The 19,655-nt window shown below is 56.1% G+C and overlaps 2 protein-coding genes across 5 annotated transcripts in view; one reads left to right on the plus strand and one right to left on the minus strand.

Annotated features, from left to right (window-relative positions):
• The window catches only part of TMEM132D (transmembrane protein 132D), a 529,280-nt gene extending 524,760 nt beyond the window's left edge, over window positions 1-4,520 (plus strand). Inside the window, exon 9 of the mRNA XM_074356215.1 lies at window positions 1,365-4,520. Within this exon, the coding sequence (XP_074212316.1) occupies window positions 1,365-2,552 (1,188 nt within the window). The 3' untranslated portion in view covers window positions 2,553-4,520. The remainder of the gene's footprint in view (window positions 1-1,364) is intronic.
• Window positions 4,521-13,367: 8,847 nt separating this feature from the next.
• GLT1D1 (glycosyltransferase 1 domain containing 1) overlaps window positions 13,368-19,655 on the minus strand; it is a 99,958-nt gene continuing 93,670 nt past the window's right edge. Inside the window, exons 13-14 of one of the 4 annotated variants that reach the window (XR_012503589.1) lie at window positions 17,979-18,200; window positions 13,369-17,671 (exon numbers count right to left, since the gene is read on the minus strand). Coding sequence is in view for 1 of the 4 variants with exons in the window: in XM_074356090.1 (XP_074212191.1) it covers window positions 18,159-18,200 (42 nt within the window). In the remaining 3 variants the exon portion in view is untranslated. Of the gene's footprint in view, window positions 18,201-19,655 lie in introns of all 4 variants that reach the window. The other 3 variants (XR_012503590.1, XR_012503591.1, XM_074356090.1) reach the window with 3 other exon arrangements.

A 19,655-nucleotide genomic window follows, 5' to 3' on the forward strand; every position in this document is an offset into this window, starting at 1 on the left:
GCTGTTGCGGTCAGGGGTTCTTTGGTTGCAAGAAATGCAAAGCAAGTTAAAAGGACATGGGATAATAAATATTATTATTTGTTATGAGAAGCCAGGACAGAGAGACTCTCACGGGCCCAGCTGTAAGAACCTGGGGGGTCTGGGGGGCAGTGGGCTCACTCACTCCCCTGCACTCATCAGAGCAGCGCTGTGCCCAGACTCTGCAGGTCCACTGTGGTTGCTCCAAAGCAGGGCTTCGCTCCTGAGCTTTGCAGGAGCTCCCATTCCTCTTCCCACCACTAAGAGCTTCAGTCCTGTCTCTCCTGTTTCAAACTGGAGCGGGAGGGGCCAGCTGGCTCAGAGCTGCTGGGGTCAGTGTCCCCGGCAGCAGCCGTCCTCCGGCTGCCACCAGCTGTAGCTGGGTGGGCGGGACACGGGCCTCTTAGGGCTGGGCGCCCTTCTGGGCTTGGGGTCGGGCAGGTCCTCCAGGGGGCAGGAGCAGCAGCGGGGTCGGGGTGGGGAGCAACGGGCTGTCAAGCACAGTGACATCATCACTGGAATTAAACGCTTGGAGGTCACCTGGTCTGTGACCTCCATCTCCCTGGTCAGACGAGCCCCAAGGCAAGTTGGTCTCAAGCAACCGATGAAAAGGCAAGAGAGGACGATGGGCGCGTGCCCTGGCCCTGGCCGGTCAGTCTCCTAATTACCCCAAGCTGGCTGGGCTGGAAGATGGGAGGGGAGGCGCTCCCAGCGGAGCGCTTCCTCCCTCCGGGCGGCGGGTTGTGCTCCTTGCCGCCAGGCCGACAGTGCGTCCGCAGGCCGGTGGGAGCCTGTTCCCAGATGCCCAGACGCAGCCGGTGCAGATCGCGCACACCCCAAGGCAGCGGCTCCTCGGGGCTGCCCCTGCCCGCACTGCGGGCTCTCGTCTGGGCTGCAAGTGACGATCGGAGACCCTGTATTAAAGCAACTTAAAAAACTAGCATCACAAGTATTTCCCCTTTAAACGTGTGACGCCCGATAACCAGCACGTCTCCTGTGACGTGCGGCGCGTGACCACGCAGACGGAGCCCGTGCCCCACGGAAGGGACCCATCTTCCTTTCAACACCTCGGGGGAGAAGGCAGACCTTATGAGCGGGTGTTTGGGACTGGGCCCATTTCATCATCACCCTTTTACCGTTGTTTTCCTTTGGGTTCCACATCCTCACAAGAATTCGTTTTCTTTCGTGCCTTCGGTGTGTCTAATGTCCTGTCTCTCCACTGCTTACGAGGGTTCCCTTCGTCCTGGTGGTACTAATTTGCTACGGAGTGCTTACTTGACTAAGACTTTGAGTTCCATGAGCTTTGGGGCCCCCGTTTTGACGAGTGTCCTTATGTTCTTCGACAGGAGGCAGCCATCAGTTGCTGGGTGCAGTTCAGTGACGGCTCCGTCACTCCCTTGGACGTTTACGACGTGAAGGACTTCTCTCTGACGGCCACGTCCCTGGATGAGAAGGTGGTGTCCGTCCACCAAGACCCCAGATTCAGGTGGCCGGTAATCATTGCTGAGTCCGAAGGCCAGGGGGCTCTGGTCAAGGTCGAAATGGTCATCTGTGAATCGTGCCAGAAATCCAAGCGGAAGAGCGTGCTGGCCGTGGGAACGGCCAACATCAAGGTTAAGTTTGGCCAGAACGATGCCAACCCCAACAGCAGTGACAGCAGACACCCAGGGCGGACAGGAGTGCACCTGGATAATAATGTCAGGGACAGAAGGCCCGCCAAACCCTTGCAGGAGTGGGGCGGTCGAGACGGACAGGACTACAGCAGCCCTTCCGTGGGCCGCATGGAAGGAAGGGGCTCCACCACAGAGAAGCCCACCTTCCGGCGGAGCGATGGCCGGGACAGCCTCTCAGACGACGACGGCCACCTGCAGACCACCCCCGTGGACCTCACCAGCTTCCCGGCCCAGGTGGACCTGCCCAGAAGCCACGGGGAGATGGACGAGAGTGACCTCGCCCAGGCGTCCAAGGGGCTGAGCGACCTGGAAATCGGCATGTATGCTCTGCTGGGCGTCTTCGGCCTGGCCATCCTGGTCTTCCTCATAAACTGCGCCACCTTCGCCCTGAAGTACAGGCACAAGCAGGTCCCCTTCGAGGAGCCGGAAGGGCTGAGCCACTCCCATGACTGGGTGGGGCTGAGCCACCGGACAGAGCTGCTGGAGAGTCACGTCACCTTCGCCTCCTCCCAGGAGGAGCAGATCACCGCCATCGACCGGGGCGTGGATTTCGAAGAGAGTAAGTTCCTCCTCGGCGCAGACGCCCCGCTGGGCATCAACGGACAGCTGCTCAGACCCTCGGGGCCCACGGTCGCCAACGGCACGGATCAGCGCAGCGAGCCCCCCGCATCCCCTACCTCAAAGCGGAAAAGGGTGAAATTTACCACCTTCACCGCCATCGCCCCGGATGCCGGGGGCCCCGCCGTGAGCGCCGTGTCCACGCGCAGGGGGGACGCGGCGAACTGGCTCGGCCAGGACCCGGCCCCCGGGGAGCGCGCCGGGTCACGCGACTACACGGACGGCTTCCAGGGGGATGCGTAAGCCGGACGTTCGCTGACGTTGGTTCTCACTCACCTTTCGGCCTTTAATTTGGGGACGTGTGGCTTACGGGGCCCCCAGCAGAGAAATAAGACGGCAGGACAAGGTCAGGAGACACCACCCACGGAGCCCCGGAAAGCGACCCTGGCTCCCCGGGGAGGCCCCGGGTCGGATTCAATATACACGTTCCGCGGCACAACGTCCTGGCCGACGCCGAGAGGCTTATCCCGCGTGCGAAGGTTTTATTTAAACCTGGAAGACAAACGAGTTGTGAATCACTGAGCTTCTGGGAGCGTCCGGGAAAGGCCAGTCCTCCTCTCTCACTCTCTCTCTCTCTAATAAAAGCAGTTTGGGTATCGCGACACCCACACGGCTGCCGTATGCAGTGTTGCAGACGACGGGGGGCGAAGCGAGACTCAGGCCGGGCTGAAGGGGACGGAGGGGAGGACGGTGTCACTGGGACCGGGGCTGCGCCGCCTGCCGGGCGCACAGGCGGGGCCGAGTCTGGGGCTGCAGGGCGGCACTCGGGAGGCGTGCTTTGCGATCATTCTCTCCTAAAGGCGGGGTTATTGACAGACCGCGGCGACTGCTGACAAGGACTGAAAGGGAGCAAGCCAGCAAGCAGGCCACCGACCTCTCCGTAACCAGCTGCCAGGAACACAGACTCGCACAGAGAAACCCTCTGAGCAGTTCCGAGCATCCCTTGATTTGTAAACTAATGCATCCTGAGTGCGGAGCTTCAGTCGGATTCAAAGAACAGTTTTTTTTTTTTTCTAGCCAGTTGTCTATTCTCATTTGTACTCCTCTCCAACATCGCCCCCTTTCTGAAAGTCGTTGGTCACTTGTGGGCACTGGGGGGGGCAGTGTGAGCCCCCACTGAGTGGCCCAGGTGACACTCGACACTGAAACACCGCTGGGCGAACTTCGCACGTGTCCTTTTTCGAAGAGGCTGGTCTTTGCGGGTGAGCGCCGCGCGCAGGGAATCCAGCTGCTCCCTCCCCTTGCTGTTCTAGAAAGAAGAGGGGGCTGTCCTGTGATGGGTCTGTCGACAGTCCCGTCCAGTCTGCTGCCCAAGGCTGCTGAGATGAATCCGGGTGTCCACGCAGAGGGCACAGGGTGAGGCTCGGGACTCGGGATGTGTTACGAGGTGGGTCGTGCAGGACGCCCGTCCCCACTAGCAACCGGGCAGAACGTAAGGCTGCTTCTCCTCCGCGGAGAGCAAGAGGGACCCGGGTACCAGTGCACGGGGCAGAGGGCTGGGCGAGGCCAGCGTTTGGTCCTAAGGTCAGTCCTCAAGGGGTTAACACCGCCTGAGATCCGGAGGACCCTTGAGACCCTTGAATAGCTCCCGAACCCCTCAGGTGCCACGCCTGTAAAAAGGAAGCGGGGAGAGGCTAGCTGGTTCTTACGCCCTCGTCGTGCTCGCGCCGAGGCAGAGATGATGGTGGAAAGCTTGCCAAGCAGGTGCGGTGCTGAGCATCACAGTGGAGGAAGGAGCTGCCCAGAGGAGGCCCTGCTGTGGAATCAGAGTGTGTGTGTGTGTGTGTGTGTGTGTGTGTGTGTGTGTGTCCTTTGCATCCTTTTCTCTCTCTGCTCTTTAGATCCTTCATTTTCCAATTCCTCTTGCTCTGTGTGTCTCTCTGAACCTCTCCCTCTGCCCCCTGTCTCTGTCTCTCTCTGCACACACATATAATTGAATTCTCCGTAGATGGTGCATGTAAACCCCAGCAGTTTACCTCCTCAACCTTTGCGCTCTCCCCAAAACGAAGGTGCTGTCCGCCGGCTCTAAGACTGGGACTCCAACCGCCATAAGCCACCCGCTCCTGTCCCCACCCTGACTTTCGTGGTCTGGTGGGGCGATGAGCCTGTCACCCCTTTTCAGTGCCAATCCTTTGCTTTCAGTCGCCTCCTCCCGTCTCATTCTTCCCCGCGTGATGTTCCATTGAACAGCGCCTCCGCGGCCCCCTCTCGAGTCCGTCCGCGTGCAGAATGCACTGTAGATTGTAAGAATGTAATACTTATATTTATAAACTTACCGACTGTAAATATAAAGTTTGCATTCCGCGGCTTCCTGGCTGTCCTTTGTCTCTCTGCGCTCTGACCCCCTCGGAGAGGCTCGTGTCAGTTGCAAATGGCTCCCCAAAGCTGCGGGCTTTGGGTAAATGAAAATGCAGATTTAAGGATCCCAGCACAGTCCAATTACACTCCTACATCGTGTAATGCCGCTCTCCGCGTGGAGGCGAGGTTGACACACGATGACAAAGTACGCTGTGTACTAAGTATCTCTCCTTCAGGACCCGAAAGGATTTGCAGATAAATCACAGGTGCAATTCTCTGCTAAAAGCCTGCTGACTGATGGCGGTTAAGTGAGAACCAGGGCAGGCAAGTGTCGATTCCTGCCTCCCTTTGGGCTGGAGCGACGAAAAGGGCTCTGTGCTTTCTTTGCATCTCACACACACATTCACAAATTCACTTCCTGAGGCATGGATGTGCCCACGGTGGCTCTGGGCTGGGTTTTAAAAAAAAATTAAAAGGCTGGTTTTTAGATGCCTCTGATGATCAAACGCAGTCCCGAGATGATTCCACCGAAAAAGAAGTTGCGTGAAATCCTTGCATTTTTGCAAACAGTATCCAGTGATGGACGATTCACGGATTCAGCTGGCATTCACTGAGCACCTACTATGCGCTAAGAACCATTGCAGACGCTGGAGATGAGCACTAAACATGGCAGCCCCATGCCTGCCCTCGGAGACCTCACCTCTAGCGGGGGGTGGGGGGGTGAACAGCAGACAAAATGATTTTCCGGTGGTCATAAGCCGTGTGAAGGATAATAGAACAGGTTACAGATTAGGAAAAGACGGAGGCAGCATGGAACACTTTGGCCGTTCCACCTAAAAGAAGCAGGACTTCTATCTTCTCTTGAAATTTCAGACACTCTCCCCAAATGGGGCTTGCGATCCAACTGGGCCCTAAGGGACTTGCTGCTGCCACCTCCAGGTGGGGATGTGAGTCCCCGTGATGTCCCTGCAGGCACCTCCAGGCCGAGTGTCTCCCCGACCCAGAGTGCAAATTTCACTCGCCATCTGTCTTACCATTTTTAAAAAGTTTTTATTGAGTTGTAGTTGATTTACAACGTTGTGTTAGTTCCTGGTGTACAGCACAGTGATTCAGTTATACGTATATATATATTCCTTGTCAGGTTCATTTCCATTATAGGCTATTACAAGGTGTTGAATATAGCTCCCCGTGCTCTACAGTAGGTCCCTGTTGTTCATCTATTTTATATACAGTAGTGTGTCTGTTAATCCCGAACTCCCAATTTATCCCTCCCCACCCCCAGCTTTTCTTATAATAGGGAAATACTTCTCCCCGGCCATGTCTCTACCCAGAGGTGCAGAAGGCAAAGACAGGTGGAGGCCGCTGTGTGTTCTCCAGACACGATCAGGGAACGCATACCATTACGTGAAAGACGGAGCAGCCCTCTGCGTCTCCTGGGAAATGAAGGGCGAGGCGTCTAAGGGCCGCAGCGTAAGACGCCCTCCTCCCACGACCATCACGGGGCCTGTGCGCCCAGAACTCGGGAAAGGAGTGGCAGGAGCGTCTTAGCGATCTGACTTCTTCACGAGGCATCTCTTTGAATGTCAATCAAATCAGTGCTGTTGCCAGGATTCTCCTGGCCTGGCCCGCCTCCTCGTTTCCACCACTTCATGGCCCCGGAGGCACTGAGTCCCCATCCTTGGCCAGGACAAGAGCTCCCAAGCCAACGGGCACCGGGATCGCCAGCGCCCCCAGTGGAGGCCGCGGCTTCCGGCGGCGTCTCAGGGCCCCAGCCGTGAGCTCCCCGCCATCCCTCACCCGCTGCCTTCCTTCCCTCGCCGCCTTATCAAAGCCACACGCTGGGTGGCCTGAGCCACAGAAACCTGCTGTCCCGCAGTCTGCAGGCGGGAGTGCGAGATGCGGTGCCAGCAGCGTTGGTTCCTTCCAGCCCCTCTCCGGCTCCCGGCGGCGCTCCCGGTCCTCCGGCTTCGCCCCGTCTCTGCCTCCACGTTCAAGCGGTGTGCTCCCCGGGATGTCTGCACGTGCGTCCCCTGTTTCATAGGGACACCAGGCAAGTCGGGTCAGGGTCCACCCTGCTCCAGTAGGACCTCGTCTTCACTAATCACGTCTGCAAAGACCCCCCTTCCAAGCGAGGTCACGTCTGGCACTCAGGGCAGGTGGTGGGGGTTAGGACGTCAATGCATGAATTTGGGGGGTGCAGTTAAAGCCATAACACCAGCCTCTGGCCAGAGATCTTGGGCAGCTGAACTTGGGAGCAGACCGAGGGCAGCGGAATGCTCCGTGGACCAACCCAGGCTGGGCTTCCAGGAACACCTGGAAAAGCCTGGACTCGCCCTCCCCTGTTTCACACCCACTTTGCAAATGAGGCTGCTCTCGGACACCTGGGAGTGCAAGACAAACATTTGTCTGTTTCCCTCTGGGGAAGTTCATCCCCATGAATGAATTACCCGGGTCACTTCCCAAGATGCCGTCACTTGCTCCCGGCCGGGGGACCCCCCACTTTGGTTCTGGCAGGAATGCAGGTGAACCAGGTTGGCTGCTCCCCCCCGTCCAGTGGCCACTGACACCTGGAGGGGCACCGGGGGTGACTGAGGGGTCACGGATGGGAAGGTAGAGGTCAAAGGAAGAAGGATGCTGTGGCCAGGGGTCCAGGTGCACATTTGACTACGATCAGTGGACCCCTGCCCGGTCCAAAAGGCCTCGCCCTCAAGTTCCCTGCCGCACACGGCCCCTACGTCTGGCCCCAGCTGATGCGGATATGGGGGGGAATTGCCAGCTTGTGTACCCAAAAGCTGCAAGTAGGAGAATTAAGAGCGCCAAGGCCACCTGTCTTTTGGCAGGTGTACTCGTCTCCTGGGGAGGTCGCCACAAAGCGTCACAGGCTGGGGGATCAGCAGCACAGGAACTGATTCTCTCAGCGCTCTGGAGCCCAGAAGCCCAGACTCCAGGCGTTAGCAGAGCTGTTTCCTCCCTCGGCCGGGAAGGAGCATCTGATCTGTGCTTTTTCCCTGGCCTCTGCTGGTTGCCAGCAGTCCCGGACATTTCTTGGCCCTTCACTCTGATCTCTGCCTCTCCCCGTGTGTCTTTTTGCTCCTATTTTCCTGTTTTTATAAGGACACCAGTCATTGGATTAGGGCCCACCCTACTCCAGTGTGGCCTCATCTCAAGCCAATGACGTCCGCAGAGACCCCTTTTCCAAAGAAGGTCACCGTCACCGTCAGGGTTAGGTCTGCAATGTGGGGGACACAGGTCTGCCCACTGCAGCAAGAAAGTAGTCCCCTTGGAGGGAGGAAGCCCTGTCTCGGTGTGTTTGCTTTGGAGAAAATCTTTGTCCTTGCAAGTGATTTTTAGAGGAGTTTGTTTAACTGGACTTCCGGGAAAACCATGGAGAGGTGGATAGAATGTACCACATCACAGGCCTGACCGGGTGGGGGGGCATCGGGCTTCGGAGCGGTTGGACCCAGGAGTTCTGTCTCCTCCCCCTCCTTCGCTGGCTCAGCGTTTGCCTGTTTGACTTCAGGCTCAGGCAAAGCTCTCGCATATGGTGGCTCCTAGAAGCTGGAGCCCTGCAGTTTCACAGCGGAGAATCTCAGAGTAAAGACGGTGTCCTGACACTTTCAGAGCGAGTCCCTCCGTGGACCCCCTCTTGGCCAGCTTGAGTCACAAGCCGAACGTAAGCTGCCTGTCACCTGCAGGATGTGTCGGCGCAGGGCTTGACCTCAGGTGCCTCCCTCCACCCCCAGGGCCTAGGGAGAGGTCAGTGCACACTTGAACCCCGGGGACTCAGAAGGAGAAGGGACGGACTTCAGAGGGAACATCAAGACACTTTGGCCATAAGAATGGATGTCGGTCCTGCAGGGAAATCCATCCCACGGCTCCCTCACGTTGCCTCCCCCTGACTTCCCCACCTCCCCTGGTCCCAGTTCCACTCCCATGAGCTGTGCTTTCGAGAAAACTCTGGAGCCGTACATACGGGGCCCCAGAACATGGAGGGCCATGCTGCGGAGGGGCGGCCAGACCACCCGGGTGGGTCCGCCATCACTCGCTGGCTGGGGCCATCACTCCCTCTTTCCAGAACAGACTTTGAATCTCTCTCAGCTGTTTTCCCCTGATGTTTAGTCGGGTCGGATTGGCCAGTTATGCTAAAGGACTCGAAGCACTATGGGTGACGTTTGCTTTATGACTTTAAAAGCCTCTGTCTCGCTCCCTTCTGCTCCCCCCGCCTCCAGAGCATGTTCATGGCTCTTAGAAGAATCCACTAAGCAGACGGTCAATGTTTGCTAAATGAAAATTAACAGGGTGACCTTTTAAAAGCATAATTCAAATCATGTCAACTCCCGGCTTAAAACCTGCTCAGAGGTGCCCATAAATCCTAGAGTGAGACCTGGACCCCGTCCCATGGCCCGGGGTCCGGAGTGACGCCACGCCGCCCGTCAACCCCGCCCACCTCATTTCCACCACAGCCCCTCATGCTCCCTGGACCCCAGCCTCACTGGTTTCCTTCTGTCTGTTCTTCTAACCAAACAAGCTCATCCCCACCTCGGAGCTTTGTCCCTTGTGGCCTCTCCTTTCTGGGACTCTGTTCCTCCGTATCGTCACGGGTTTGACTTCTCCTCATCACTCAGGTCTCAGCTCATCCGTCCCCTCCTCAGGGAGGCTGTCTCTGGCCGCCTCCGGGTAGCCGCACAGCCCCTCTCATCCAGTCCCTCCCGCTCCTGTCACCCCATCGTGTGTTCTTCGTGGCTCCTAGAGAGCTCTAGAGCCGTCCTTTCTAAGGAGTTGCTTTCTTGTTCCTTGTGAGCCTTCCCTAGTGGAATATGAGTTCCAGGAGAGTAAGGACCTAGTCTGACCTCTCCTCTGCTGTCTGCCCCTTGACTAGAACCGTGCCTAGCAAGGGTCAGAGATCAATAAACTTTACTTTGGATGGATGGATGGTTGAGTGGGTGGATGTTTGGATGAACGGACAGATGGATATACAGATAATTAGATGCTTGGATGGATGGATGAATGTTTGTTTGGATGGATGGTTGGTTGATTGAGTGGGTGGATGTTTGGATAAATGGACAGATGGATATATGGATGATTAGATGCTTGGATGGATGGATGAACGTTTTTATGGATGGATGGATGGATGGATGGTTGAGTGGGTGGATGTTTGGATGGGTAGACAGATGGATATACGAATGATTAGATGATTGAAAAGATGGACAAAAGCTTGGATGGGTGGATGGATGGGCAGACAGACAGACAATGACTGGTCTACAAAGCATAAGTGATGAAGGCGTAGTCTGATAAACTAAGCTGGCACCTAGGAAGACCCAGGAAACTGGACTGCTGACAGAGGGGGCTTTTTTAACCTAATCTAGCCGCGCTGCCTCATGGACGTGACACAAGCCTCTTCCCCGAGGCCAGTAGACAAGCCTCCAGATTTGGTCACTTCAGGGGTGACAAAAATAGTTAGCTGCAACTCCTGCCCTTAGGAGGGACGTGGAAGATAACACCTCGTCTCGCCTCTTTCTGTGGATACCTTGCTGGCCCAGCCCTGCGTGGGCGAAGGGTGGCCGGAGTTAAATACCCACCTCTTCCCAGATTAACCTCGTCGTGTGGAGGTCTCCACTTCAGTGGGAATCCTGAAGGCTGCGCTCCACGCGGTCGGTATCCCCGGATCTCCCCGGCTTCTCTGTGTCCCCAGGAAAGAGGGGGGTGCCCTTCCCCTCTCCTACAGCCCCAAATACACGGGGCGTGTTTGCACACGCAGGATTTACGGCCAACACAGATGTGCTCAGGACATCCCCCAGGTTGCCTTGCAGCTCTGTTGGGGCCACATGACTATTCTGGCCACGACCATGAACATAATGACAGGTGACACTCCCGATGGGGGCGATCAAGGGCACGTTCCCCACCCACCCTCTTATCTGCCTCGTGGACAGGGAAGCCACACCACAGGCTGGAGGGAGCCTGGGTCCCCGAGTCGCCGTGGGAGGCTCGTGGCCCTGGAGAGGAGCGGCCCCTCGTGGACCCTTCTGGACGAGACGCAGACCTTCGCTCTGTCTGACCACCTGCTGTCTCGGTCTGTTTGTCACCAAGCATCACCTCCTTCCCGCGGATTAACACGGCGGTCGTTCAGCAGAGTCTGCTTGGCTCCTTGGGTGGCGGAGGCCTGAGGGCAGTTTCCCGTGAAGTGGGAGCTGGGAGGGCGTGGGGGGCCGGACACATGCCAAACTGGTTCTTCTTTCCCTTTGAGGATCCGCATGACTCGGCTGCCAATGCAGGTTTGTGCCAGGAGGAGCCGAACAAACGCGCCATCCTGAGAGTGACGCGGTCTCTTGAGGCCTAATTGTGACTCATTACCAGCTTGAGGAAAACGACTGAGGACCTTGCCCGGGCCTCGGAGCTGGTGAGAGCCAATTAGCCGGCCAGGACCTGACTCTGCTTCGCTCTGTGACAGGGCCGCCCAAGAGGCGCCCTAGCCCCCAAGGCTTTGTGCTGGCGGGGCCCCCCGGCTCCGCTGCCGGCCCTTCCCCCAGCCCGCCCTGCTGTGCCCCCCGCTCCCGTCCCAGCCTCCTAGCCCCGCCAGGAGACGGCAGGCCGGAGCCCCGTGCCAACTCCCACTCCTGTGAGCGGCAGGTGCCCGGGCCTCCCGGCTCTGACCTCAGGGTGGCCCCAGCTGCTCGGAGGACAGAGGGCGACAAGGATCGGCCAGTGTCACCAACGGGCCCCTGTTACTCATTCAGCCTCAGAGCCTCTCCACAAGGAGGAAGGTTAGGTGCTACGCCCTGTAGGAACTGAACTAGCAGATCAGCCCGCCCGCTGCGGGCCTGCCTCCCCGCACCCCCGCCAGACACGGGAGCATCGGGGGTCCAAATTCGGGACGTTCGGAGTGAGATGAGCAGGATGATGAGACCCCACTCCCTGCCCCTCTGTGGCCAGACGGGTTACTCACGGCACACGTGGATGGCGCGGCGTGGGCCACACCGGTGGACCCCGTCGGCAGTTCCTGAAATGCCCTTGGCGAGCTTTGACAAAGTGTGGCCTGAAAGCCGCCCCCTCCCCGGCCCGCCCCGAGAAGTCTCAGGTCGCCTGGTCTCGGGCAGGGCTTGGGCGTGTGTGTCTTTCCAAAGCTCCCCCCGCTGACGCTGACGGACAGCCAGGCTTGGGAGCCGGCCCTCCCAACGCTGAGTTTTTACGTTCTAATTCTTTATCTTCAGTCTTGGCCCTTTTATCTTCATGCCAGAAATCCCAGCATCGGTCCCTTCCTCGGCCATTAGTAAGCATTTATGACTCTGTCGTCCTTCCCCCCTCCTGATCAATAGCTTCCCTCTTAGCATTTGGCGTTCACCTGCGAGCGCTGGATGGCTTCCCAAGGTCAGGGACGAGCCAAGGATGCCGTCCTGGAGCAACAGCGCCAGCCTGCGGGGTTGGATTCCGGATGCTCTGCGCTACCGAGCCATTCAGCAGGGGTCTTGGCTAATGCGGCCCTTGGCTCTGTGTGCCTGCCTGGCAGAGGGGGGCCCAGGGAGGCACTTAGGGGAATGCTACTGCCGGATGCTGGGGAGGGGTGGCGAGTAGAGAGGCTGGGTGCAGAGGGTGCCTGCTGGCCCCGGACACCGATGCCTGTGATGATGGGTGAGCCTCTAGGAACAGGTGGCAGGGAGCCCTGTTCTTGCATGGAGGCTACATGGCATCATTTAAGTACCTCACCAAGAGCTCCCCACCAAAAGGAAACACTTCAAAGCCCGCCAGGTGGCTTGCCCTGCAGCTGGAGCTGCACACTGGACAAGGACAGGTGGAGGCATACAGGTATTTCTCGCAGAGCTCTCGGGAGGGGCAGAACACTGGACACACTCTCAGTGCCCATCGGCAGGGAGCTGGCTACAGACTCCATGGGGCCCTTCGGGCTCCCTGGGTTATGATCAGGGTCTATGGGCTCATGCAGAGGCAGGACGTGTTCCCGGAGGAAGCATGCAGGTGGCCGGCAGACACATGACGCCGTGTGTGACCACCCGGGAAGCGTAAGTCAAAGCCACAGTGAGGTACCACCTCGCACCACCAGAGTCACTGCCGTAAACGGCAAGCGATAACAAGCGTGGGAGAGGGGGTGGAGAAAAGGCAGCCCTCGTTCACCGCGGGTGGGGACGTGCGCTGGTGCAGCTCCTGCGGAAAGTGGTGCGGAGCTGCCTCCGAAAAATAAAAACAAAACTGCCACGTGATCCAGCAGAGCCACTCCTGCGTATTTACCCCAAGAAAACAAAAGGACTAATTCAAAAAGATACCTGCACCCCTGTGTTCACAGCAGCACTGCCTACAATTGCCAAAATACAGAAGCGACCTAAGTCGGCATCGATGGAAAACTAGATGAAGACATTGTCTGTGTGTATACACACACACACACACACACACACACACACACACGATGGAATATTACTCAGCCATAAGAAAGGATGAGATCTTGCCATCTGTGCCAACATGGATGACCCTAGAGGGTGTTACGCTAAGTGAGATAAGTCAGAGAAAGACAAATACCACAGCCTCACTTACAGGTGGAATCTAAAACACCAACCAACCAAACACACAAAACACAACGAAACCCAGATGTACAGACACACAGAACCAGCGGGTAGGTGCCGGGGGAGGGGGTGGGGCAGAACAGGTGAAGGGGATTGAGAGGGACGAACGTCCAGTTAAATATTACGCAAGTCGTGGGGATGCAACACACAGCGTAGGGAACATGGCCAATCACGTTGGAGTAGCTTCGCGTGGGGACAGACGGTCACCGGACTTACCGTGGGGGTCACTTCATAATTATTCAAATGTCAAAGCACTGCATGGTACACCTGAAGCTATGTTTCAATTAAAAAATAAAGACAATAATAAATTTTTTTAAATTGGAAACTGGTAACTATGTTTGATCTGGAAAGAATCAGAGGACGGAACGAAGGTGGGGTGGGACGGACCCTGGTTTTGTCTGTCTGGCTTGTCACTCATGCTCACACTGGAGAAGCCGTGTGGCGCCGTGGCCTGCGCTCCAGTTCTGAGCCCCCTGGTCCTCGCCCAAGGTCACACAGCGCACACGTAGCAGCCCCCAGAAGACGAAGTCAGACAGGTGCTTTCAGAGCCTGTGTTCTCTTTTTTTAACTTCTCTTTTTCCTTTTCAGTCTTATTAGGTGGAATTACCACAGTGATACTGCACACAGACAATATACTGGCTGTAAAAACATGTATACAGCACACTGCACATTTTTTAGTTTACATACACGTACTGTCCATTGTTTCTAAGAACAGGTTGGAGCTTTAGGTTTTTAAACTTACATAGTTATCAAAGGAATAAAGCCAACCACAAAATCAGGATCAACGGAACGCGGTGACCCAGTCATAAAGGACCGTCATGTGTGCTCACACGTATTCAAGAAATCAGTCATCTAAGTTATAAATAATAAGTAGTTCATTTGTGTCCTTTTTTTAAGATTCCACAGATAAGCAATACCATATGGCATTTTTCTTTCTCCTTCCAAGAGCCTGCATTCTTAACCCTTGTTCTACAGACACGTGTGGCGTGTAAGCACACATGTGCACGCACGCACACACGCACACGCCCTCCAGGTGACAACCCCGGCTGACACCTACTACAGAGAAGACTGGCTTTGACGTCTTTGTTTCCTACTGTTGTTTCCCAAGCATTCCGTTGTCCCAGGGAGGCCACCCCTCTCAGTGGTCCAGCTGAGCTCGCCTTCGCGGAAAACGGCACATGCGCCCTGTGGTTTACAGCTGCGGGCGAAGTGTCCGGGGCGGAGAGCTCCCGCAGTGACTGCGGCTTCTCAGCCTCAGCTGGGCCGGCTGGTGATCACGCACCGACGAGGCCAAGGCTGGGCCCAGAGCTCACTCGGCTTGGTCAGGCAGAAGCAGGCGGGCTTATGAGCCCCCTGGAGAACGCAAAAGGGTCTGTGGGCTTCTCCGGGGCAAGGCCTGCTGTTTCCCCTGGCTCTGCAGAGGAGGACTTCGAGGTCAAGGTCACTTGAGAGGAACGGGGTTGTGTTTCCAAATCTGTAGGTATTAGAGCGAGGTTGGCCAAGGACAAGGCAGCTGGGCAAAGCTTAAGCAATCCCGTGAGGAACGGAGGCCGGAGCTTGGGCGGGGGGCGGGACTTGATGTGCGCACCTCACACGAGCTACAGATTCTGCAGGAAACGCGAGGGGCATCTCTTTGTTCGTGGATCCCGGCGGTCTGGGCAGGGTGGTATTCAATAAAGGCTCCTGCTCCCCCAAGGGACACGGTGACAGTGGCCTTCCGCCTGCCTAGCATTGTAGGAGCCTCGAGGAAAGCTCGCTGGGCCTCTTGCCTCCCGGCTATGCTGCTCTGAAACCGCCTCCCGAAACACCTTCCCTGGTCTCAGAATCAACTTCCGGTGAGCCGCGGCTCCCAAACCCCACATGCCGTTTGGGGTCAAAATTTTAGGCATTTTGCTATGTATGCCATCCATCAACTGTGTAAAAAGGACACAGTCATACTGCACAAAGGCGTGATGTGAGTACAGCACGGTGCCCTTGGACGGAGGAATTTTAATTCTCCAAGGCTGGGGAGGCACGAGGGGCGGCAGGCTTAGCCAGGGAACACGGCTGCCGGATAATTGCTCAAAGCAGCCAACGCTTCCTCCAGTGTTTCCAAATGCACAGTATTTCTAGCTTGCTGCGCTGTCTACGTGATATAAGAACGTGGAAGAGGATGCACTGCTCCCCGGTACCTCGTTTGGAGAGGATGCCGAGGGAACGCAGCCACGGGGAGCGTCAAATCAACCTTGCCCACCAAAGAGACCACAGCTCCCGTGGCCACGTGGCGAGAGGCTCTCCCGATCTGCAGGCACAGTTGGGCCGTTTCATTGTTCGAGAGACAATGGAACTCGGTCCTTAAAAGGCAAGAGCTGGCAGGGAGGGGAGGGCTCAGTGGCAGAGCACGAAGCCCTGGGTTCCATCCCCTGAACCGCCACTGAAAAATAAAGAAATAAAATCTTTCAAAAAGCAAGAACTAGACCCAGACCCCCTGGGTCCCATTTCTGGTCCTTCTGCTTTTTACTTCGACGCACTTAAGTAATTTATTTATCGTCTCTCTGCTTCAGTCTTCTAACCTGTAAAATGAGAAAGACCATGAACTACCTTAAAATAACGATTCCTGGTGCACAGCCGGAATTTCATGAATTTGTTGAACATTATCTTTCTTATCTTCAACCCCAGGATTAAGGTTTTTCCCTCGAGGCAACAACAACACAAAAAATGGCATTTTCTTCTGAGAAGCTTACTGGAGATGGTCAGTCTTCTTGGTTGCAAGCAATAGAAATTGACCCATTATTGGAAAGTTGTCAGGACTCAGAGAATCAACGGGGATGAAAGTCCGGGGTGGGGCGGAGAACAAAGCAGGAAACAAAGGAACTACAGAGAGACAGATACTGCATCCCGAGCTATTAAAAGGTAAAAAGGTACAGAAGCCACTGACGTCCCCACCATCAGTGTGACTTCCGACAGCCCCCGCCTCCCCGTACCTGTTACTCAAGAATCAACAATTCTTGGAGAAAGAATCCGGTTGACCAAGTCCAGGCCACATGCTGACCCCCAGCTGCCAGAGGCAGAATCTCACTCTTCCGTGAGGGCTGCCCTAAAGGGGTCCCTGGGACTGGACAGTCAGAAAAATGACAAAGGTCCGCCCCCACGGGAGCCGCGAACTTCTGAGCAGTGTTCCCCCGGACGACACAGGGAGTCCCACCAGCAGATCCGGAAGAGCGAAACCCCAGGAACCTGTCTGCTGCCATCTGACGAAACCTGAAGCAAAAACCTGGGATTGAAAAGGCTGCAATTCTCCCTCTCCCCTCCACCCTATTTCTTCCCAGTTCCCGGCTGCAAAGAATTCCTGGAATTAAACATAACGATTGAAGCTGCCTGTTGTGTCCTGGTGTGCAATACATCACAGAGGCGCCTTCGAACTCCGCCGTGCATCTGAATCGCCCCTGGTGTGTGGTTCGCACAGCGGTTACTGTTGCAAAAAGAGAGAGAGAGAGAGAGGGACCCAGGAATGAGCTCTTGCCTTCGTTCACTTCATTTATTTTGATACAATGTTTGGAGCGACTTCATTAAATGTGCTCAGAGTGTCCTGTCCCTGCTGCCTCTGCCAGCCTCTGTGTCACGCAGATAATACTACACACGGAGGGTGAACAAAGACTCCTTCGAAAACAGCAGGAATGATTTAGCGTGATTTATAGATGGGGGCGAGCACTTTTCTTTTCTCCCCTCAAAGGCTCCAAATAGTGTGAAACATTTCATTAGGGAACACATCACTGATTTTGTCTCTAAACGCTGAGGCAATTAAACTGCTGTTTTTCAAGAAGAAAAGACACCCTGTTTTGGCACTGTTTCGGGTGAGGGGGGTGTTTTTGGTTCTGTCTCTTTGTTTTGGAAGGGACGGCTTCTCCAGATAAAGCCAGCCCTGACAGCAGGATGCTAACCAGGCAGCAGGATGTGGGCTCTCGGCTTTCATCCCTGAAAGCAACGGCAATCTTGCTGTTCAGTCTGAGGAAACAGCCGCAGACGGAGTGGCCGTCTCATTCAGGGAGTGCGGCGTTTTTTTTTTTTACACTTAATGACTTTGTCACTTGTTGTTGAGAGATGGGGGCGAACAAAGCCTTAAGAAACTAGGTTGAGCTCAGTTGGATTTAAAGGCCCATTGCCCCAGTTTTCCGGTGGGAACCCTGAGACCCCCGGATAAAACACGACCCCACTGAAGATGCTGAGTGGAAATGACAAGGTCACAGTCCCTCCCCCAGTTAGACACCCTGGCTCCAAAACTACCCAGAGACAATCCACAGAGAGAAGGAAGAGGATGCAAACAAGAAACCAGTGTGTGTTTATTCTTACCTGTGCAACGTTCAGGACGAGGGGAAAGGTCTGTAAGAGCAGAAAGACTTGTACCTGCCACGTGGCTGGTGCTCGCGGGCGGCCCCGGGCTGGCCCAGGTGTGTGCAGCCAGGTCCCGTCTGACTGGCCAGTGTTCGGGCTGGTTGCTGCACACTCGGAACACAGCCTCTGCGTCCAGCAAGAGAGGGTCCGTTAAGGGAGGGCGTGGTGGTCGTGTGTCGTCTTGACATTTCGGGGGTCGCCCTTTCTCTGGGGACAGCACACAAGGTTGCTTTGGGGGAGCCCCGTGTCCCCTGTCGGGTGCAGGCTGGCCGAGCCGTCAACAGACACGCCCCGATCTCCTCCGCTCAGAGGATGTCGGCGGCCGTGCCCTCAGCTTCTGCCGCCCACACCTGTTCTGATGCTCGGTCGCTTCCTGTCCATTTTAAGTCTAGTTCTTCAGCCTACTTTCCTGTTTCGTAAGATACCCCATTACCTTCTAATCAAGGCCGTTCCTCTTGAAATTCGTCTAAATCAGTTTCTGTCACTGGCAACCAGAACATTGACTGTACCCAGAAAGGCAAGTTCCCAAGTCTCCTAGAGATGATGTAAGCCGAGCCGTGAGGGTGTAACGAGAAGTGCTGGGCAGGGCACAGCTCAGTGGTAGAGCGTGTGCTTAGCGTGCACGAGGTCCTGGGTTCCATCCCTGGGACCTCCCCTAAAAATAAAATAAAATAAATAAACCTGATTATCTCCCCCGCAAAGGAAAACAACAACGACAACAAAACGTCCACGAGGTTATAACAAAAAGCCACACACCATGGACGGAGGAGCTGTCGGCAGGAATGCTCCCCCGAAGCAAACCTTCCTGAAAATGTAGCTTGGAGACAAGTTGTCGATGAGATTCACGTGCCTCTTTGTGTGTCCCCAGGGAGCGTCAACCAGGGAGGGAATTCTGTAACTGTGAGACTCTTAGGACGGTATAAAAAGTCTTTTGAAAATACGATATTTACTCTGACCAGTGGCAGCCTCAGAGAAGAGTTGATCTTAGACCGAATTAGGTCTGGGAAGAGTCTACTGAATATTTTTCCAGAGTGGCACAGGAAAACTACTGCTCATCTATCAGTTATTTTCCAAAGGCGTGTGTGAATGTCCTCGGAGGCATGCTGTCCATCCACCTGTACTCTGCGTCCTGGTGACAACAGTCCGCTAATGACCATAATGACAGGCATGGTTCTTAAATCTGCAGCGACTCTTCGGGTTGTAAACGACAGAGACCCCAGCTCCGACTGTGCTGAGCAGAACAGGGAATTCACAAGCACATGCAAACCAAAGCGGCACCAGGAGGCTCGGTGGATCGCACTGCGGAATTGCTGACTGTGCAAAATGCCCTTTCGCTCCATTTCAGGGTAATGTACACGCGTACCTTTCCCAAGAAAGCCCCTTACCCGTCAGCTCTCTGTCTGGAGGGATCTGAAAGGACACACCCTCATGCTGGTGAATGACAACAAGGAGCCCTTAATAAGAGGACAGGCGGCTTGGGGCCATTCCTCCTGTCCCCTTGTCACGGAATGGCTCCACCGCATTCAAAGAGCCACCGGTGTGCCCCTGGCACCAGGCATCTGAGCGCGGCATCCTGCAGCAACGTGAACGTCCAGGGTGACAGAGTCGGAAGCTTCCCGGCCACCAGCGGCCAGGCCACTGCTTCATTGTAACCGCTCCGAGGGCCACTCCTGCGTCCGAAGGGCCCCCTGCTGAGTTATCGCAGGGACCTAAGTGTCAGGGGCACCGAAAGGCCACAGGGATCACGTGGCTGTCAGCGGCTGGCTCGCCCCCTGTGTGCAGAGCATGCAGGGGAGTCAGGGGGCTGGGGGCTGGGCATTAGGGGTGGGGGCTCCTGGTCATTCGATAATTTGAGGCGGTGGTGGGTCCTGCCCAGAGCAACAGTGCCCCTCCCAGAGCATCTCATTATTCATTCCGTCCAGCAGTCAGTCCCACACGTGTCCCCTCCCTCCTCCTACTCCTGGCGGGGAGCCCGCTGAGGTAGGTGGCAGCCTGGGACACTGCTCCGTTCCCGGCAGGGAGACTTCTGGGCGTCGGAGAGCAGGAGGAAGCCCGGGGTTTACAGGCAGAGGGGAATCGCTCTCCCGGACAGCATGGGTGCAGAGAGCTG

This window comes from Camelus bactrianus, chromosome 32 (assembly GCF_048773025.1).
Source record: "Camelus bactrianus isolate YW-2024 breed Bactrian camel chromosome 32, ASM4877302v1, whole genome shotgun sequence".
Classification (NCBI taxonomy): Eukaryota; Metazoa; Chordata; class Mammalia; order Artiodactyla; family Camelidae; genus Camelus; species Camelus bactrianus.